This window comes from Trichosurus vulpecula, chromosome 3, assembly GCF_011100635.1.
Source record: "Trichosurus vulpecula isolate mTriVul1 chromosome 3, mTriVul1.pri, whole genome shotgun sequence".
Lineage (NCBI taxonomy): Eukaryota > Metazoa > Chordata > Mammalia > Diprotodontia > Phalangeridae > Trichosurus > Trichosurus vulpecula.
Window position 1 is genome coordinate 402,793,935 of NC_050575.1, and position 23,014 is coordinate 402,816,948.

At 40.0% G+C, this 23,014-nt stretch overlaps 1 protein-coding gene across 1 annotated transcript in view; it reads left to right on the forward strand.

Moving 5' to 3' along the window:
- LOC118842724 (zinc finger protein 665-like) overlaps nucleotides 1-19,055 on the forward strand; it is a 35,181-nt gene extending 16,126 nt beyond the window's left edge. The window contains exons 4-7 of the mRNA XM_036750100.1: nucleotides 16,309-16,776; nucleotides 16,855-18,055; nucleotides 18,429-18,876; nucleotides 18,960-19,055. Coding sequence (XP_036605995.1) covers nucleotides 16,309-16,776; nucleotides 16,855-18,055; nucleotides 18,429-18,876; nucleotides 18,960-19,055 — 2,213 coding nt within the window. The remainder of the gene's footprint in view (nucleotides 1-16,308; nucleotides 16,777-16,854; nucleotides 18,056-18,428; nucleotides 18,877-18,959) is intronic.
- Nucleotides 19,056-23,014: the final 3,959 nt, after the last annotated feature.

Here is a 23,014-nt window from a genome sequence, read left to right on the forward strand (position 1 = left end):
TCAGGTTTTAGTTCTTGGGAATCTAAAAAATTAAGAAAAGTCTAATAAATTAATTGTACAGAAGCCCAATAATATAAATATAAATATTAAGGAAGTTACAAGTGAAATATAGATTAAAATGTAACATAAATCAGATATTTTAATAAGAAATCAAAATGCAAAAAAGTGCAAAGAGATTTTTATTGACAAGAAAGGAATAGAACTTTGAATAAAGTGAATCTTATCATTCTGTTTGAAATGGAAGAGCACCATATGCCAAGTACTTTGACCAAGTCTGTGTCTCCTGGTATCAGGTTTGAAAAATAGGTGAGCCCTCCCAAACATTAAAGGATTTGCAGAAGTGGCCACTCTCTTATACTATGCATCAGCCTGAGTCTTGACTCCTGATCCTAATCTTCTAGATTTCTGGCAACTAGTTTAAGTAATTGTTTTTCATAAATATGCTGTCCAAGTCTTTTCTATGCATTAGCTCTCACCCCAATTGATAAAATATTACATTTTTAATGATTGAACCCTTCTTTCCCCACATTGTTACTCTCAATTCTCTATTAATATTAAAGTGACTGAAATGTGGGGATTAAAAATTACCCAACCTAACAGAAATTGAGGTAGAGCTCTGACTCAACGGCACTTTATTAAAGGGCTTGTGGCCTTCTCTAATGAAGTGGACCTCCAATCATCTTCCCTCTCTCAGATGTCCCCTTCCTCCTGGGCCTTCATTTTATAGTGCTTGATATCCAGACAATATAGGTACAGGTGACTAAAACTATACAGTCTTATTGGTAGCTAGACCCTACCCTTGACACTCCAGGAAGGTCTACACAAAATACAGAATCCCATTGGTTATGAGGAACATTTTATACCATTTTATATCATTTTTGTAATTTCGATAAAGGCCAGGGCCTGAAACAATGATCAACTGGAAGAAGAGCCTGGACCTGGGCTTCTTTGTTCTCTGAAGTTTGCTCAGGGAATACCTTTTTCTTTTGTCAACACGGCCAGATTGGGCTAACCTAAGAACTTTCTTTCCCGTGTTAAGTATGAAAAGGATGAGACCCTAATCCCAAGAAACTACCTCGCCTAATATTTTATGGGCATTTATGGAATGTTAATGGTAAATTAAACACGAAAATGCTGGGTTGTAGTTTTACCTGGTGCTTGTCAAGACTCTTATTGTACTTACAACCTATTCCATTAAGGAAAATCCTTGTCTTATATCATGGTTAAGCATTGTGGAACATTTTATACCATTTTATATCATTTTTGCAATTTCAATAAGACCCAGAGCCTGAATTAATGATCAGCTGGAAGAGCCTGAACCTGGAGTTCTTTGTTCTCTATAGTTTGCTCAGAGAATATCTTTTCTGGGTCAACCAGGCCAGATCCAGCTGACCTAAGAACATTCCTTCCCCTGTTAATCATTAAGGGATGAGACCCTAATCCTGAGAGACAACCTCACTTAATATTCTACGGGTGTATAAACCCATTCCATTAAGGGTCTTGTGGTTAAACATACATGGGGATCATAAAATTGAGTAACATGCTGAATTGTGATGGCTCAAAAAAATATAGAAACCTGTTCATTCCTCTGTACAAGTCAGTCAGACTCTCTCTGGCTCAATCCATGATCATGTCTGTCCACTATGCTTAAATGGAATGAATGAATAAATGCCTAAGCAATAGAAATTTTTCTATCCCCTGGTCTGTTTGCCTCCTTTAAGCAAACTTTCAGGGTGGAGAGTTAAAAAATGACAACAAATGACAAATCATCACCTGGTCAGTCACCCTCTGCCTGTTTGCACCTGGTAGCCCTCATGTCCTGGCAATAGGGGAGGTGCTGAGATGTGATGGCCTATCCCATTTTACTGCCCTGAATCTAGCCAGATTGTCTTTATGTCATTACAACATACATCCATAAAAGCTGGCTTCATCTTGAATTCCTTCCTGACCTAAGGGGATCAACTCCTCAATGTGTTTCTACCTTGAAGTAGTATACTAGGCTCCTTTTAATTGTCCATGTTTTACATTTTGCCTTTTTAATTAGGGTGAAAGCCTAAATGGAGAATTTACCAGGTCCTTTGTACTTTTCTCAAAGAGTAAATTATTATTGTTCATTTTAAAGCAAAAAATACCCAATTAAATAGAGAACAGTTTGGAAACATTGTAACCACAGTCTTACAACTGAATTGATGATTTCCCAGCATTCAGATCTAAACACCAAGTCCTTTTCTAAGAGTACAATTGCATATCTGTCTCGAAATCTTTTTTTCAAATTAAGACCATGTATATGATGGTTCCCTCAAATCCCCAAATGAGACAAATTTGGACCGTAATAACAACATAAACAATGTTACAATGTTAACACATGAAACCAAATTGCCCTCATCATTCATTCGTTTGATTAACTTGGTTAGAATTATCTTTGATGTTTGACGTTCTAGGCTGATTACAGGCAGAGACGGGAATTCTGATCCAGTTACATTTGATTCTTATTCCTTCACCTCCTAAACACAATCCCTTAAATGTCGGATTTTAAGTGTACTTAGCTGGTCAAATACCCCATTTATTCTGCTGGGATCCGACTTTAAAGGAGCCACATTCTAATTTAAATTAGGAGAAATGTGCTAATCAAACTGACCATTTGGTGAACAACCTGCATTCTGAAGCAAAGCTCTGTTTGGCTGTTAATGCCTTGCTTGCCTGGAAATCTCCAGGTTGCCTCTTCCTTGTTTTCCCCCTCCCAACTCCTAAAGTCCTGAATCTTTCCTCCAAAGAGAAATCAGGTGGTAGGGTGATGGGGGAAGAGGAGTTCTCAGAAATGACCAGCAGGGAGTGTGGTGGCCGAGCTTTGGGGTGGAGTTTGGACGCTTGGGAGGAGTCTAGGGCCAAAGAGAGGCAATCCCAGTGGCGGGGCGCAGGCATTCCTGGTGATGGAAGGCAGGGCTTGGGGAGGAGACCAAGAAAGTGTCCTGCGCACCTGGCCCTGGGCGGGATTGGAGGAAACCTCCTTTACTGCAGCCTCAGAGGCTGGGAGGACCCTTCCAGAGTGGGCTGGCTGAAAACCGGAAGTTGTGCTGAGCCTGCTCCGCCTTCTGCGGTTGGAGCTGAACTTTCTTTGCCTGACCTGGAGCTGAGCTGTCACTGCCTTCTTCGGTCAGAGCTGAGACCACACTGTCTTCACTTGGACCTGTGATCTCTGCTTTCTGGGTGCAGGTCCCAGGTAGGTCTGAGCCAGCCCCTCACACACCTTTTGGCTTCTGCTTGCTGTTTATACCATTGGGTCTCATGCTCCTCCTCTGACCCTGTGGTGAGTCTAGCTCCAGGTCCACGTGGAGCAATCCTCCCTCCCTGTCATGGCTACTGGACAAGCTTCCCGCTGCTAACTCCTTTCCAGACTCCCAATGGCTTCTCAAAAGTCTGGGGTCACCCTCCCCAGATTTGATTGGGTCCCCTTTTCCCAAAATTCAGACCTTACCTGCACGGTCCCAGGAATCCTGCCTTAAGTGAAAGACAAGTGAAGCGCTTGAGTGAACCTCAAATGCAAGGGTAAAGGGCCACCATGAAAGGACAATGGAAAGGATTATTGAGTATGTAGGTGGGGATGTGTAGGAAATTTCTGGATCTGGGTGGCTTTTTGGGGGTCTAGGTCCCATACCCAGTTAGAGGGAGATATCTTATTCAGGAGCCACTGAGGCTCTGACTGTTCTCGTCCTTTCCGGCATCCCAAGCCCCTTCTGCCTTTTGGTTCTCTGAAGGAGAATGAGGTAAAGGAAGGGGAAAGAAGAGGAGTAGGAGAGGATGGGACCATCTTCTTTTCTAGGCTGGACCCTACCTCGGGGTATCATTCTCTGTCCTGAGAGCAGGGCCTCACCCTTTCTAAATCCGTGTAGACCAGCATCTTGCCTGGGGATCCTTCTCCCTCCCCTGCTGAGTCTGCAGAAGACCAAGGTCTGGCCCAAGCAGGGAGCATGGAGCCAGAGGGAATGGTCCCTGGGAGCTGCAGACCCCCACCCCAGGTGAGTGCACTCTGTCTACAGACTTGACCAACATCCCCAAAAGAGGCCACTTCCAGAGACAAAGAGCATTGTCTGTGATGCTGGCAATCCCCTACCTATGGATTGTTTCTTTGCCAAAACAGGCAGGAAATTGAAAACAGTAGTCACACCACCACCCTGTTCTCTGTACTTTGAACTGATTCATGGCACATTGGCATTACAATCACTACCTCGCACCCACACCCCTTTTTGTTGTCCTCCTCTGTGCAGGTTTTTCTTTAAGTATTTTCTCATGATCCCTGTCACAAGGAAGACCACTTCACTCATTCCTTTCTGTTCTGTAGGGGTCTTGTCTTTGCTCCTTTATCCATGCCTAGCACCCCTGCCCCACATGTCCATAGAACTGCTTCCCCCTCCCCCTTTGCCTCTTTGGCCCAAATCTCCCTGCCAGACCTGGAAGACAGGATGCTTTGCTTATCCTCCAGGGTATAAGCTGCATAAACAGCTCTGTCTGGTGCGTCCATCTGGTGCACACTGACTGGCCCCTGTCTTGTAGCTGGTTTGACTCTCAAGGCCACACTGAGCAGGCAGTGAGGGGTGAAGGGAGCAAATACTATGAGAAGGAGCTGGGGATGTTCCTGACCTCCTGCATACTCTGGTCCAGTGTTTCTGGAAAATATGGAAACTCAAGAAAACAGGTTAAGTTGGCTTTTTGGTAACATTCACATGGTGAAAGGCCCTTACCAGAGATATCTGGAGGAGGCCAAAGAAAAGAATACCTTCTTAAGGCCCTTACCAGAGATATCTGGAGGAGGCCAAAGAAAAGAATACCTTCTTAAATTGATTTTATTTTTTTAGATTTCATCCCTTCATATTCAACTCACCTTGTGCCCTTTGTGTGTGTATATATATATATATATGTATACATATATATGTTTATATACGTACATATATACACATATATGTATACACATATATAAATATGCATATTCCTTTCAGCTACTATGATATTAAGGTCTCATGAATCATACACCTCATCTTTCTGTGTAGGAATGTAAACAAAACAGTTCAACTTTAGTAAGTCCCTTATGATTTCTCTTTCTTGTTTACTTTTTCATGCTTCTCTTGATTCTTGTGTTTGATTATACTCAGTTTTTCTGGGCATGTGATGCTTGTTCCTAATCCTAGTTCCTTTGTCTTGCTGAAGATCACATTCCACTCCCTCTGATTATTTTTAATGTAAAAGCTACTCACTTTTGTGTTAGCCTGGATGTGGCTCCATGACATTTGAATTGCTTCTTTCTGTCTGCTAGTACTCTTTGATCCTGGATGTGGGAGCTCTGGAATTTGGTTGTAATATTCCTGGGAGTTTCCATTTTGGATCTGTTTTAGGAGGTGATTGGTGGATTCTTTCAATTTTCATTTTACCCTCTGGCTCTTAAGAGATCAGTTCTCTTTTCTTTGATAATGTCTTTGCCAAGAAATTAGCAAATGGGGTCATGGAGGATCAGACATGACTGAAGCAACTGAACAACAATAATCACATCTATATAGAATGTATTGTAGAGTATTTATCTCCCTCTTCCCCTCTCTCTCTCTCTCCCCCTGTCTCTCTCTCTCTCTCTCTCTGTCTTTCCCCCCAGTACCACAGGATTTTTATGACCAATGCTGTATACTATAGTGTGATGTCTGGAAGTGCTCTCACACCTCTGTCCTTAATTCTAATCATCATTCCCCTTTATATTATTGTAGGTCTTTCATTTTTCGAAATGAATTTTGTTATTTTCTTCAGCCCTGTGAAATATCTCCTTCATAATTTTGTTGTTATTATCGATGTTGTGGTTCAGTCATATCTAAATCTTTGTGACCCCATTTGGGGTTTTCTTGGCAGAGATATTGGAGTGTTTGTTTTTCTTTCTCCAGCTCATTTTTCAGATGAGGATACTGAGGGAAAGGGAGTTTAAATGACCTGCCCAGGACTACATAGCTAATAAGGGTCTGAGGCTGAATTTGAACTCAGATTCCTGACTCAGGCCCAACATTCTATCCACTCTGCCTGCTAGCTGCCCCCATAATTTCAATAGGATAGTATTAAATGTATAAGTATCATTGTTCCATCACCATTTGAGCTTGAATCTTTTGTTGTTCCTGAACCCATTTCCATTCTTATTTTATTATGGCGTGTAAGGATATATTGATAATTTCTGCTTTTTTACATTCTGCCCTAGTCCATGGTTAATTTTTGCAAAAGTTTCATTGGGTGCACAGAAACAAAAATGTCTTCATTTCTGATTTTCTTTCTAAAAATACTTTACTCTTTTTTAGCATTGAACATTCATCCCCTTTTGTCCCACATCGCTAAGCTCCTATTTGGAGCACAAATCTCCCTGGGCTCCATACTGGGCTTCACTGCTCTCTGGAACATATTCTTCCATTACCTTCTCATTTCTAGTGGGTTTGGAATAGTCTTGCACATTTCTCTGTCCTTTCCATTGTATTGGAAAGTCTTTCCTCAGATGGTTTTTAGAACTCTCCTAGCATCAAGGACCTGACCGTCTAAAAGAGGAAAACAACAGAAAAAAAATGATGAAAACAGGTTGGAGTGTGGAGCAGATACCCCAGTTCAGGTTCTCAGAGAAGTCCCAAAGATGTTGAGCCAGATGAGAAATGAGATTTGTGAAATGAGCTTTCTCCTTAAATGGAGGTTTGGAGTTCATGGTGAGAGGTGGATGTGGGAGGCTTGCAAAGGAAACAGATTTTGCATAGCTTTTGCTGGGTGTGAGTTAGGGAGTCAGAGATCAGTTCTGAATCTATGAGGACAGCCTTCCTGCAATGAAAGCCCATTTGATGAGTACTATGAAATGAAGAGTAGTGACTCAAGAGAGCCCAGTGCAAAACAAGAATTATAAATTCTTGGGAATCTTAAAGGTCAAAAAAATACCTTAATTGTTCCAAAGTAAAATAATAAATTAAAGGAAGTTAGAAGTGAGATGTTGAAAAATGGACTGTAATTAAGGTGTTTTCAAAAAGAAAACACATTGATAAAACATAAAAGACAATGTTGTACATATGATGGAGAATTATTCCCAAATATCAGAATTTTTGATAAAGTGTATCATATCCTAATGGTGGAAATGGAAGGCCCTCACATTCCAAGCACCTTGGCCAAACACAAATTGTGCATGTAGCAGATTGGAAATATAGATGACTGATCCCAAGTATCAAGGCATTTTCCAATTTAGCCCACCTCTCCTATATATGGTCCATTCTCCTGACTTTTGTCCTTCCAAGTTTCCAGAGTTCTAGAGGTATGTTTAGATCTTCTTTTTCTCTGGAGGAAAATGTCAATATCTTTCTCATGAATTAGCTGAAATACAGCCTATATTGATTAAATTTAGCTTTTAATGTATGAAGGAGCCCTCCATAATTACTCTTGTTTCTATGTAACTAAATAACAGCATATGGATCAGTTCTCTGATGCTTCTGCTAATTTTGGTCTGGCAACAATACCAAAAAAAAGGTTTTCTGAATGGTCAAGGATAGCGAGGGAATAGACAGGAAGAAAAAAAAAAAAGGAAGGCAGTGTAATCATACCAAATCTCAAATTGTGTTATAAAGTCATAATTATCAAAACATTCTGGTTCTGGTTAAGAAATCAAGTGATGGATCAGTGGACTAGATTAGGCATAAATTACCTTATAGTAAATGATGCTGGTAATCTGGTATATGATAAACAGAAAGATCTTAGCTTTTGAAACAAAAACTCATTATTTCACAAAAACTCCTGGGAAAACTGGAAAACACTATAGAAGAAACTAGATATACACCCACATCTCACAATGTATACCAGAATAAAGGCCAAATGGGTACATGATTTAAACATAAAGGGTAATACCATAAGTAAATTAGGAGAGCATGGAATCATTTATCTGTCATGTCTATGCATAAGATAAGAATTTATGAACAAACAAGTGATAGAGAATAATACAAAATGTAAAATCCCTAATTTTCATCACATAAAATTAAAAAAGTTTTAACACAAACAAAACTAGTGCAAACAAAACTATAAGGAAAGTAGAGATCTGGGGAATTTTTTTTCTGACAAGTATCTCTGGTAAAGGTTTCATTTCTTCAATATATAGAGAACCGATTCTAATTTATCGAAATACAAGTCATTCCCCAATCAATAAATGGTCAAAGGTTATAAACAGGTAGTTTTCAGAATAAGAAATCAAAGGCATCTATAATCATATGAAAAAAGGCTCTAAATCAGAATTGGTTAGAGAAATGCAAATTAAAACAACTCTGAGGCACCAACTCATACCTATGAGATTGGCTAATATGTTACAAAAGGAAAATGATGGAGGTTGGAGGAGATGGTAGAGTTAGGAACTGATTCAATCATTCTGGAGAGCCATTTGAACCTGTGCCCAAAGGACTATACAAGTGTGCATAGCCTTTGATCCAACAACACTACTGCCAAGTTTATAGCCCAAAGACATCAAAATAAAGAGGAAAGGCCCTTTTTGTACAAAAATATTTGCAGCAGCTCTTTTTGTGGTGGCTATGAAAGGGAAATTGAAGAGATGCCCATCAATTTGAGAATAGCTAAACAATCTGTAGTGTATGATTGTAATGGAGTATTGTTGTGCTATTAGAAATGGTAAAGGTGATGATTTCAGAAAAACCTGGAAAGACTTAGTTGAACTGATGCAACATGAAGTGACCAGAACTAGGAGAACATTATATACAGCAAAAGCAATATTGTTCAATAAAGAACTGTGAATGACTTAGCTATTCTCAGCAATACAATGATCCAAGAAAATCTCAAAGGACTAATGAGGAAACATACTACCTACCTCCAGAGAAAGAACTGTTATTGTTTGTATACAGACTGGGGCCTGCTATTTTTCTCCATCTTTCTTACATTCTTTTTTTCAAGTCATGGTGTACAAAGTAAGTAATACGGAAATGTTTTACATGGTTGCACATGTATAACCTATATCTTTTTGCTTACTATGTAAATTGGGGGTGAAGGGATAGAAGACACATTGTACTTTAACCCTGACATAGTGATGTCATTTTGGTCCACTTTGAGCACCAAAAACAACAAAAATGACCAACCATGTAACTAAATATTATAATAAGGAAATACATGGTATTGACAAAGGAAAGCAATCATAAAGTGAAGGCGTAAGATGTTTTGTCCATGACATGGAATATTCAGGCAGCCTAAAGCCCTCAGTGTAACAACAGATAACTGTCCTTCACTTGGCCAGAAAGTCTCATCTCCCTCAGTTCAGTCCAGATTGTAATTTGTGTGCCTTATGAATCATTTTCATGTCTTATCTAGATAAGGCTTTGTTTGAGGGTCTTTGGAAATTAAGTAGATCTTTTCTTTTACTTTCCTCTCTTTTCTATAATCAAAAATTATGTTCCTGCCCTCCTCCCAAAATCACTGTACTTGACTGCTTCTCACAAAATTCACAGAATTTTATTTATATGGTATTGCTTTTATCAGTATTGATAAGGAAGAACTTTTACATCATCTTCTCTGTTTCTCCTCTAGAAATCCTTCTACCTAAGAGATAAAACACATACTTTGTCCCAGATGCCATAGAGAGAAACATTCCATAGTAAGACATTCCTCCACTTTATTCCAATTAATCATATCAAATACTTTTCCCAATATTTCCCTGAGCTCTTAATGACTATGATTTAAGTGTTGATTCTGATACTCTACAGAGCTATGACTTTTAGGTAAATCCCCTTTCTGTGCTTCGGTTTCCTCTTCTCACTGGATGAGGGTTAGACTGCATGAATTCTGGAGTCTTTTTCAGGTCAAAATCTTGTGACTCTTGCTAGTTTAGGAGTTGGTGACATTCCACGATGTGGCTGTAGACTTCACCCCAGAGGAGTTGAGCCTGTTAGACCGTCCTCAGAAGGAGTTGTACAAGGAGGTCATGCTGGAGAATGCCCAGAACTTGCTCTTCTTGGGTAAGGACATTTCCCCTAGCGACTCTGAGTGTGCTATCAAAGGGAATATCTTCATCCCTCAGTGTGCTGACTTTGGAGCATTTATCCATTACCAGAAAGGGAAAAGTGCTGATGTCCTGTGTCCTAGAGACAGGGTCCTCCTGTTCCCTGGTTTTCCTATAAAAGGTCAATACGTTGTGTGAAGACAACATGAAGGTTTCCTTGTTACTCCTGAAGCTCCTGAGTCTCTTATCAGTTCTAGGTAGCTTGAGATCAAAGATGAGAGGAATGTTGAAGCATCTGAGATGTAGAACTAATTCCTTGGGTTATTTAGTCCAACTCTTCCTGGACATGAATTTTGTCTGCCAAATCTCTAAAAACTGCTTGACCAGCTTTTCTTAGCAACCACTTCCTTTTTGGGAAGGGCCAAGTATTTAGGATATCCTTCTTTTTGAGAAGCATGCAATTTGTAGCTCACAGCTCCTAGTTGTACTTAGTCTCACATATTTGTCCTTAATCTCCCTTTCCTTTGTCTCCACATTCCAGCAGAGATGGTGGGAAAGGAAGGGAATAAGGCTTTCTCTTCACCTGCTTCACCAGCTGTTGTGCTAAGTGCTTTCTTTAAAATATTATGTTATTAGGTGATATTATTTTTCCCTTTTGACCTTTGAGAAAACAGAAGCAAACAGAGGTTAAGTGACTTTTCCAAAGGCACACAGCTAATAAATTGTCTGAGGTTAGATTTAGACCCTGGCATTTCTGACTCCAGGCCCAGGGCTCTTTCCATTGCACTACCAGCTCCCTCTAATTTCTAGATAATGGAAACTATGAAGAAAGTGCACCAAGATCAAACTTTCTCATTCCACATTGGCTCCATGACCTTCTCCCCCACATCTCCCCAAAGCTCCCCAAAATAAATGTAATTTAAACCATGCTTAAGGACTTCTGGGGACCATCCTGTGTTCCTTGCTTGCATGCCACTATCAATGGCAGGAAGAACAGACTGGCCAAAAATCAGAATTTGAGTAACTAAGGTTCATTGAGTTCCTGAACACGCAGTGACTCCCTGAATGAACAGTAGCAAGGTTTTTATAGGTTTCAGGGAGTGAGGAGTTGGGTAGGAGACAGAGCCAAAGCTGATTCATCAAGGACAAATTTGCTGTAGCTCAAGCTGATCTGGAGCATCCTATTTTGGTTACATGAATTACAGCCATGAATGGGAGAATAAGTCAGATATGTGTTAATATGATGGAGTGATCCTCAAAACGGAGTAGCTTTGTATGTACACTGTTTTCGCTAAAGACAACTAAATTCCAAGTTTTTGTCCATGCTCATCCCTGATTCCCCATACTCAGGGCTTCCAGTTCCCAGAGAATATTTGATGTATTCTGAGGAAAGTGAAGCACCATGGATGCTGGAAGAAGAAGGCCTGAGGAGCTGCTGTCCAGGTGAGTGAGGTGAAAGCAGGTATATGAGAGGTGTGAGTACAATAGGCTTCTTAGTGTTGTAGCAAAGGCAGTGTTGGATTTGAGTGCAGAACACCTGACTTGGAATTGTTTTTCTGACATTTTCAGCCTATGAACAAGTCACTAAACCCCATGGTGTCTCAATTTCCCCTTTTGTAAAAACGGAAGTGGGACACCATGGCAATGAAGCCCTCTCCCAGTCATAAATCTATGATCCTAAAAAAAATCATTGTTTGGAAATTAGGGTCATGGAACTTCCTTGGAAGTGCAAAAGGGCGTTAGGCTTTCCAATATGGGCTCTTTCTTAGACTTTCTTTAAGTCAGTGCACATTTATGAAGTTCCTGTCTTGTTCCAGACCCTCTGCTAAGCCCCAGGGATATAAAGAGATACAAGGATCATCCCCTGCTCTCTTGGAGTTCAGACTGTTGGGGCAGATTTCATGCCAACATTAATGTAGAATCCTGTTATGGACAAGAGAAATTGGAGCTCATTTTGACAGTGTAGACACTACAGTGAAGGAGGACTTGAAGGTGGTCTCTAGCTGTGGCTTCAGGGAAGGCAGGGTGAGCATTCTAGGTGTAGAGATGACATGGAAAACCACAAGGTCAGGAGGTGGAGTGTCCTGTTAACAGAACAGAGGGGAAGCCCATACTTCTGGATTATAGTATGTTTAGTGGGGATATGAGTTGAACGAAAATTTAGCAGATTAGGAGAGGGTTAGGTGATTAAGAGCCATAGAGAGGATTTTATATTTGAACCTTTTCCCAGGGAGCCACTGGAGGTTGTTGAGGACATGGTGACATGGTCAGTCTAGAACTTTAGGAAGATGATCTTTGATAAATGGTGGAGGCATGACCAGAGTCAGGGGAGACTTAAGGCAGCTGGAGCAAGTAGCAGTTTCTTGTAACACGTCAGGTTACAAGTCAGTAGCAGTGTTGGGAGATAAGGGGTATATGGGAAAGGTGTTACCTGGGTGGAATCATAGGACTGTGCAGAAGATTGAATATGGGGCTCAAGAGTGTGTGTTAGCTTGAAGGATTAGGAGGATGCCTTGGAGAGCATTAGGAACGTAGGAAGATGGCAAGCATGGGGGAAAGAAAATGAGTTTGTTTTGGGGAACAATGAGAGGAGTGTCACTAAAAGAGAGTGAGAAAGGAGGGTGATTGTTAAAGGCTGCAGAGAAGGCAAGAAGAAAGATGGTGAAGAAATGGTCAGTGGATTTAGCAACTTTGAGGTTTTGGGTAAATTTGGAGAGAGGAATTTCAGTTGAACAAGATATTGGGAGCTAGATTGCAGAGAATTTCAGAGAAAACAGGAAATGAGGTGGGGGCACCAGTTGTAACCAGGTATCCCCAGCTGTTTAGCTGAAAAATGAAAGAAAGATATTAGCAACCATGTCTTGGGTTGAATGGATCAAGTGATTGTGTTTTGAGGATTAGAGAGAAATGGTTTTATTTGTGGCAGTAGGGAGGGAGTCATTAGTGTAGGAGAGACTAGAAAGTACCAAAACAGGGGATGCTGAAGAGGCAGCATCATGAGGAAGATGGTGTCCTGGAATGGGATGATTTGCACATCAAGTGGAAAGTGGAAAGCAGTTTGCTTTATCTAGCAGAAAGAGGCCATTTCATCTGCTAGTGGTGTCAAAAAGGAAAAAAAAAAGTATTTAATATATGGGAAATGAGAATAAGATAACTTTTGATAAGTATCCAGTTCTTTCAACAAACACATACAAGACACATTTCTCTGCTGAGAAGGTGAGTGGGAGGTGAACAGTGGGAGCAGGTAGTGAGGGATTGTTGGGAAAAAATGAAAAGAATTGGAAAAGCTGCTGTGGTGAAGGAGATGTGGAGTCAGTTATGTGGTTTTCTGTCATTTCAGTCATTTCTGACTCTTCATGTTGCCATTTGGGGTTTTCTTAGCAAAGATCCTGGAGTGATTTGCCATTTCCTTTTCAGTCTCATTTTACACATGAGGAAACCAAGGCCAAGAGGCCTGAGTCACTTGAACAGGATCTCAAAGCTACTAAGTGTGTGAGGCTGGATTTAAACTTGGTCTTCCTAACCAGTGCTCTCTCCAGCCTACCACGTAGCTGCCCCAAGGAAATTAGTTAGGGAGATATCAAAGAATACCCTTGCCACAGTGGGGTCTACCCTGAACTTACAGAGGGTAAATTTGTAGTGGACCCAGGCAGCCTGGTTTTATGCTTTTTTCTCTTTTCATTCAGCAACATCTAAGGACTAGCAAAGGCTGTTGCCTGACTTAGAATTAATCTAAGGCTCTTCTCTACACAAATTATCAAGCTGTGTCCCTCCTTTGATCTCTGAGGCTCAATCTTTGGGCCATTCTTGGAGAATGGTTGGCCAGATTCATTGAGTTGACAGGCACTCTGAGTCTGGGGAAGTGGGAAGTAGAAATTCCCAGGTGTTTCATAGTATGGGTTGCTTCAGGAGCCTAAAAAAAGTGTCTGGCATCTTCACTATTGGTCTGGTTAAGTCCCATCAGTGTTAGAATGAGACCAAGATCACTCAAATAGGAGATAAGGTGCTTGAAAGAGACAGAAACAGGGCTGAGGCCAGAAGCTGCATTTGCCAAGTAAGACAGACCAGAGGTAGAAGCTGGGCCCTGGTGTCAGCCTTGGGTCCAGTCAGCCAGTCAATAAGTATGGATTAAGCACCTCCAGCTTTCTAGGCCCCTCGCCAAGCTTTGAGAAGGGAAATGCCAATCCCTGCTGTCAAGGAGCTCCCAATCTGGCATACAAACATGGAGATGGTTGAGAATATGCAACAGATGAGGAACCTTGGTCTTAGCTGAGCCAGCGAAAGCAGAGTGTTTTGGAGTGTAAGGACATCTACTTGAGTGGGCCACAGTGGGATATAAGGGAACTCAAGGAGTGAAGCTAGTAATAGTTTAAGAAGGAGAATAGAATTAGGGAGGAAAGAGAATCAAAAGAAGAATGAGAAAAATTTCAGGTACCCCTCAGAGATATTGCAGATTCAGGTCCAGAGTTCTGCAGTAAAGTGAATATTGCAATCAAGTGAGTGACCAGAATTTTTGGTTTTTCAGTTCATACAAAAGTTATGTTTGCAACAAATTTTTGTGTATTACATACACAATACTTTTTTGTTTTTGAAAAGTACATATTTAAATTTAAAAATATTTTATTGGTAATAAAAGCTTGCTATCATCTGAGTCTTCAGTGAAACTTAATCTTCTTGCTGGTGGAGGCTCTGGCCCAATTCATGGCACCTGACTGATCAGGGTGGTAGTTGCTCAAAGTTGTAGGTTGCCATGTGAATTTCTTTTTTTTTTTAATATTTATTTTTTTTATTTAATATATTTAGTTTTCAGCATTGATTTTCACAAGAGTTTGAATTACAAATTTTCTCCCCATTTCTACCCTCCTCCCCACTCCAAGATGGCATATATTCTGGTTGCCCTGTTCCCCAGTCAGCCCTCCCTTCTGTCACCCCACTCCCCTCCCCTTTCCCCTTCCTTTCCTGTAGAGCAAGATGAATTTCTACCCCCCATTGCCTATGTATCTTATTTTCTAGTTGCATGCAAGAACTTTTTTTTTTTTGGTTTTTGAACATCTGTTTTTAAAACTTTGAGTTCCAGATTCTCTCCCGTCTTCCCTTCCCAGCCACCCTCCCTAAGAAGTCAAGCAATTCAACATAGGCCACATGTGTATCTTTATGTGTAACCCTTCCACAATAGTCATGTTGTGAAAGACTAACTATATTTTGCTCCTTCCTAACCTATCCCCCTTTATTGAGTTTTCTCCCTTGACTGTGTCCCCTTTAGAAAGTGTTTGTTTTTGATTACCTCCACCCCCATCTGCCCTCCCTTCTATAATCCGCCCCCCCTTTTTTTTATCTTCTTCCTTCTTTCCTGTGGGGTAAGATACCCAATTGAGTATGTGTGGTATTCCCTCCTCAGGTCAAATCTGATGAGAGCAAGATTCACTCATTCCTCCCTCACCTGCCTTCTCTTCTCTTCCTACAGAACTGCTTTTTCTTGCCACTTTTATGCAAGATAATTTACCCCATTCTATCTCCCCCTATGTCCCTCTCTCAATATATTCCTCTCTCATCCCTTAATTTGATTTTATTTCCTTTAGATATCTTCCCTTCATCTTCAACTCACACTGTATCTGCTCTCTCTCTCTCTCTCTCTCTCTCTCTCTCTCTATATATATATATATATATATATACACACATACATATATACATACATACATATTCGCCATGTAAATTTCTTAAAATAAGGCAAGAGTGAAGTTTGCCACATCAATTGACTCTTGTTTTCCCTTGAAATTAAAGCTTCGTTGTAGGGTTACGAATTGGCCTAATATCAATATTTTTCTGTCTCAGGAAATTAGGAAGACCCAAAAAGAGGGAGAGAAAAGTCAAGAATGCAAAACTAAAAATTTTTTTTTTCTAAACAAAACAGAACAAATGTAAGTGCAGTCAAGAAAGACCATCTAATTCCATGGACAGAACATCCCCTTTTGCATGGTTGGAGGTCTAGTTTCAGCTGCAGGGTTATTGGTCAGGTCACTCAGCTATTCTGAGCTCATGGCCTGACTTGAGAATATAATAAGCATGCTGGGTCTTCCAGTGTCACAGGTGTTTGTAGGGATCCCATTTGATTGTGTGTGAAGTTCTTTGTAAGTTAAGTTATCTTGCAGATGGGAGCTAATGGCACTTTCAAATGATTTATTCTGTCCATTTCACTTTGAATTCTTTTCACCTAGGGAAGTAGGATATAGCTCAGTTAGTTTACTTTCTTGCTATGGAGGGAAAGGATTATAATTATGTGTGTGTGTGTACATGTGTCTCTGTATATATTTTTTGCTGTGTGTTTCTTGTAGGAGAGATTAGACCTGAAATGAGAGAGACTACTGGAAAGCTAAGGATTTCTGTGAAAGAAAGTCACAAAGAAAGCTTCATGTGTGATGGTCCCTGTGACTTCACTGGGAGAAAAATCTGTGCTGTATTTCACAGAATCCACAGAGGAAAGAAATCTTATAATTGTCATCATTGTGGGAAAGACATGAATCAACAGTCATCCCTGATTTGCCAACAAAAAATTCATACTGGAGAGAAACCATACGAGTGTCACAAATGTGCTGAACCTTTTAGTGAACACTCATCCTTCATTATGCATCACAGTGTTCACAGTGGCAAGAAACCTTATGAATGTAATCAGAGTGGAAAGGCTTGGAGTTACAGCTCTAGTCTTGCTGTACATCAGAGCATCTGCACTGGAGAGAAACCATATGAATGTGATAAATATGGAAAGACATTCATGCAGAGCTCGAACCTTGCTCAACATCAGAGAATCCACAAAGGTGAGAAAGCTTTTGGATGTAATCATTGTGGAAAACCTTTCAGATTTAAAAGCCATGTGGATCAGGGAATCCACACTGGGGAGAAACCTTATGAATGTAATCAATGTGGAAAGCCTTTCAGAATCAGCTCCAGTCTTGCTGTACATCAGAGAATCCACACTGGGGAAAAACTTTATAAATGTAATCAATGTGTAAAGGCTTTCACAGAGAGCTGCAATCTTGGTGTACATCAGAGAATCCACAACCTGCAGAAACCTTATGAATGTAATCAGTGTGGAAAGGCTTTCACACAGAGCTACAGTCTTGCTGTACATCAAAGAATCCACACTGGGGAGAAACCATATGAATGTAATGAATGTGGAAAGGCTTTCAGAGAGAGCTCCACTCTTGCTAAGCACCAGAGAATCCACACTGGGGAGAAACCTTATGAATGTAATCAATGTGGAAAGGCTTTCAGAGTCAGCTCCAATCTTGCTGTACATCAGAGCATCCACACTGGGGAGAAACCTTATGAATGTAATCAATGTGGAAAAGCTTTCAGAATCAACTCCAAACTTGCTGCACATCAGAGAATCCACGCTGGGGAGAAACCTTATGAATGTGATCAATGTGGAAAGGCTTTCAGAATCAACTCCCAACTTGTTGCACATCAGAGAATCCACACTGGAGGGAAACCTTATGAATGTAATCAATGTGGAAAGGCTTTCAGAGAGACCTCCACTCTTGCTAAGCATCAGAGAATCCACACTGGGGAGAAACCTTATGAATGTAATCAATGCGGAAAGGCTTTCACAGATAGTTGCAATCTTGCTAACCATCAGAGAATCCACACTGGGGAGAAACCTTATGAATGTGATCAATGTGGAAAGGCTTTTAGAATCAAATACAGTCTTGTTGTACATCAGAGAATCCACTCTGGGGAGAAACCTTATGAATGTAATCAATGTGGAAAGGCTTTCAGAATCAACTGGAAACTTGCTGCACATCAGAGAATCCACACTGGGGAGAAACCTTATGAATGTGATCAATGTGGAAAGGCTTTCAGACAGAGCTTCAAACTAGCTGTACACAAGAGAATCCACACTGGGGAGAAACCTTATGAATGTAATCAATGTGGGAAAGCTTTCACAATCAACTCCAAACTTGCTGCACATCAGAGAATCCACACTGGGGAGAAACCTTATGAATGTGATCAATGTGGAAAGGCTTTCAGTGTAAGGTATAGTCTCGCTGTACATCAGAGAATCCATGCTGGAGATATACCTTAGTAATGTAATCTGTGTGTAAAGGCTTTCACAGATTGCTGCAGTCTTACTGCGCATCAGAGAAGCCACACTGGGGAGAAACCCTTATGAATATAATCAATGTGGAAAGGCTTTCGGATTTAGAAGCCACTTTACTGTACATCAGGGAATCCACACTGGGGAGAAACCTTATGAATGCAATCAATGTGGAAAGGCTTACACAGAGAGCTCCATTCTTGCTCAACATCAGAGAATCCACACTGGAGAGAAACCATATGAACGTAATCAATGTGGAAAGACTTTCAGAGAGAAATCCAAATTTGCCCTACATCAGGGAGTGCACAATGGGGAGAAACCTTATGAATGTAATCAACATGGAAATGCTTTCACAGAGAGTTCCAGTCTTGGTGTATATCAGAGAGTCCACAATGGGCTGAAACCTCGTGAATGTTATCAGTGTGGAATCCACACTGAGGAGAAACCATATGAATGTAATGAATGTGGAAAGGCTTTCAGAGTCAACTCCCAACTTGTTGCACATCAGAGAATCCACACCGGAGGGAAACCTTATGAATGTGATAAATACAGAAAGTTATTCACACAGAGCTCAAACCTTACTCAACATCAGAGAATCCACACTGGGGAGAAACCTTACGAATGTAATCATTGTGGAAACACATTCAGATTTAAAAGCCATCTTAGTGTACACCAGAGAATTCACACTGGGGAGAAGCCTTATGAATGTAATCAATGTGGAAAAGCTTTCAGGTTCAACTCCAAACTTGCTGCACCTAAGAGAATCCACACTGGGGAGAAACCTTATGAATGTAATCAATGTGGAAAGGCTTTCAGAAAAAACTTTTGTCTTATTAGACATAAGAGAAGCACACTGGAGAGAAACCTTATGAATGTAATCAGTGTAGAAAGGCTTTCACAGAGAGTTCCATTCTTGCTGTACATCAGAGAATCCACACTGGGGAGAAACCTTATGAATGTAATCGATGCAGAAAGGCTTTCACATAGAATTCCAGTCTTGATCGACATCAGAGAATGCACATTGTAGAGAAACCTAATGTCATAAAAACTTATGTAGACTCTTACTTTAGTATAGAAATGTGATGCAAGCAAAGATCAAGAGCCATAATTTCTGGATTTAATTAATTATTGCCAGTGAATAATTAACAAAAGAATGGTTGTTTAGTTATCTCCTGTCAACCAAAGACTAATCATGAAGTCCTGTCAACGCTTATATGCCTTAGATAAGTGGGTGTAACCAACAGGTGTAAAACAATTCTAATTGGTTAAAACCTAATGAGAATGAGTATTATAATGAGTTGTTGACATATTCTACTGAGTGGATGGGGGATATGTCTCATGACTCCATCTTGGATGGGGAGTCTTATCTCTATCCAGATCTGTCTGACTAAAACACAATGGGCCCAAATTCACCTAGACTTACGTTTTGGTGAGATCTAAACTTTCCCAGCAGGCTAAGTCTTATCCAAGATTTCATCTCATTGTTATCCCTGCCTTTCAGAGGTTGGCTGAATCACCTACAGGGGCTGATTTCTGAATGAGGAAGCGGAAAGATGGCATATGCTTAATCCTGATTCAATAATTGGTCACTAATATGAGAGAAATAAACATTTCTCTCACATCACAGAATCCATTCTAGAGGACATATCTCATTAATATAATCAATATGAAAGATGTTCAGGCACAGTCATTCCTTATTTCCCATCAGAATTCACATGTAGTAGAAATCATATTCCTGAAATGAATGTGGAAAGACATTCAGATGGACTATAGAACTTGCTAGACATCAGAAATTTTGCCTTATGAACAAGTCCTGTGTGGATTCAGTTGGATAGGTCTACAGCTAGAGATCATCTCTCTCTTTACATCAAGGATTCATAGTGGAGAGAAGACTTACGAATGTGTTCAAGGTGGACTTGCCTTTTCCTGGAAGAGGCAAGTCACTAGATACCACAATATTAACATGGGAAGGAAGCCTGATAAAAGTAGTAATTGTGGGAAGCCCTTTACCTGGAGCTCATAAATTTGTGTACATTATGTACTCCATTGTGTACATTGGAGTAATCTTCCTGGAGATAAAACTTACGGATTTAATCAATGAGGGATGGCCTCTCCCTGCAGCACAGACCTCACTAGACATTACATATTTCATATAGTGCATGAAGCCCTAAAAATGGATTGAATTTTTCTCTGAAATCCCAAGGTCTCTCATGACTCTCCTGAAATATTCCATGGCCCCCTAGGGTAAAGCCTGCCACTGTCTTGCTCACTTAACTGCACTCTCCTCCCAGTATAGTGAGACACCTTTCGTGCTTGCCCTCCAAGATGTCCTAGGCTGGTAATCTGCCTCACTGCTCCAAAGCTGGCTCTGAGCCATTATTTTAAGGTTGCTTGGAAGGAAATTTGGAAGAGCCCAGGAAAGTTACTGCCTTACCTTGCCATGTTGGCTCCAGAAGTCCTCCTGCCCATTTTTGTAGGAAATATTGCCTTGGTAGCTGAAATTTTCTTGAAAATATCTCGTCTTTCCCATTCATTTCATTTCTTCTATTTCTTTGTATTCCTCATTTAAAAAACCTTATCTCCTTGCTCTTCTGTAGAATTTTAAATTCATTTGTCTGTGTCTTCTCCCTTACTATTCTCCCTTTCCTTCTTTCCTCAGCTATTTGTAAGGCCTCATCACACAGCCATTTTGCGTTCTTGCTCTTCTTTTCCTTTGGAATATGTTTAGTTGTTGCCTCCTGTACGATATTAAGAACTTCTCTCAGTGGTTCTTTAGGTACTCTATGTAGCAGACCTAGTCTCCTGAGTCTATGCATCATGTCCAACTCCTATCGATAAGCAATGTTATTCAGGTTATATCTGTAGGGTCTACTGGTTTTCCCTGTTTTCTTCAATTAGATTCTGAATTTTGCAATAAGAACCTCATGATCTGAGCCTCAGTCAGCTCCAGGTCATGTTTTCACTAAGTGTATGGGACAGCACCGCCTCTGCCTTTTCCCTAGAAATTGTTTTGGGTTTTCAGAGAACTGAGGAACTTTGGCCTCTTTGGAGTCAGTGTTTGGAAGATAGACTTGTTACTGTGATGTTGAATGGCTTTCCTTGGATTTGAACATTACTTGACTATACAATGGAAAAATCTTGCTGGAGATAGAGCTTAGGGATCTACTTAACAAGGTTAGGCCTCTTGCTCCAGATCTCATTAGATTTCCCACTATAAGAGACCTCATTAAACATCCAAAATTACTTACTGTGATAAAAGTCCTATAAATATCATTGCTTTTTCTCCTTGAATCCTGATGTTTCTCATTACTCTTCAATAATATTCCTTTGAATTTGTATTCTGGAATTTCTTTAGCTATTCAACCTTTGATGGATATTCATATTGTTTCTTGTTCTTTGCCTGCACAAAAGTTCTGGTATAAATATTTTGTTAACTGACTGCGGTCAGTCTAGATCATTAATATAGCTGAACAAAGTGATTTTCTATGTAAGATAATTTGGAAAATATATTCAACTGAATTGATGTCATTTATTTGGCAACATGTTTTTGTTTTAAATCTGTCTTATCAAAACAAGAAGATTTTTTTAAACTTTTAAAATTTATTTTTTATTTATGGTTAACAACACTCAATTCTGCAAGTTTTTGAGTTCCAAATTTTCTCCCACTCATTCTTCCCACCCCCCCCCCAAGATGGTATGTAATCTGATATAGGTTCTACATAAGCCTTTGCATTAGACTTATTTACACAGTATTCGAGTTGTAAAGAATTACAACCAATAGAATGAATCATGAGAAAGAAGAAACAAAATCAATGAAGAAGAAAACAGAGAGAGAGGAAATAGTTTACCTCAATCTGCATTCAGATTCCATAATTCTTTCTCTGGATATGAACAGCTTTTTCTGTCATAGGTCATTGGGTCTCCAGGCCCAACATTCTATCCACTCTGCCTGCTAGCTGCCCCCATAATTTCAATAGTGTAGTATTAAACCTGAAAATTTGGTTGAAGGAAACAACAGAGCTAGGTGATAGAAAAATCCATGTTGTTTATTATTTTCCCTTAAAGCATAGCAGAGCTAGTTTACTTGTACGTACAAGGAGTCAGAGTATAAACTCTGGCTGCCTGAACAAAGCAATGAGAAAACTTATATACGTTATTTTAGCAGAGCTAGCAAGCCTGTATGACCTCATTTTTATGACCCCCATGTATGTTTAACCATGATACAACAAGAGGATTTTCCTTCATGGAATAGAGTTGTAAAGGATGTTGACAAAAGTCAGTTGAAACTACAGCCCAGCGTCTCTGTGTCTCATTACATTCCATAACATAGTATATACCTGTAGAATATTAAGCAAGGTAATCTCTCTTGGGGTTAGGGTAATGTCCTTAGGTCAGTCTAATCTGCCCTTGTTGACAAAGGTAAGGGTATTTATTACCTGAGCAAACTTTTAGAGAAAACAAAGAAGCCCAGGTCCTGGATCTTCATCCAGTTACTCATTAAATCAGGCTCTGGGTCCGTGTGAGAATTAGAAATGATATAAAATAGTATATTTTCCACAATTGTAACCACAGTCTTACAACTGAATTGGTAATTTCCCAGCATTCAGATCTAAAGACCAAGTCCTTTTCTAAGAGTGCAATGGCATATCTGTCTCGAAATCTTTTTTTCAAATTAAGACCATGTATATGATGGTTCCCTCAAATCCCCAAATGAGACAAATTTGGACCATAATAACAACATAACAATGTTACAAAATTGCCCTCATCCTCCATTCGTTTGATTAACGTGGTTAGAATTATCTTTGATGTTTGACGTTCTAGGCTGATTACATTCAGAGAGGGGGATTCTGATCCAGTTACATTTGATTCTTATTCCTTCAGCTCCTAAACACATGCCCTGACGTTCCATATTTTAAGTGTACTTCCCATTAAAGCCGGCTCTGCCC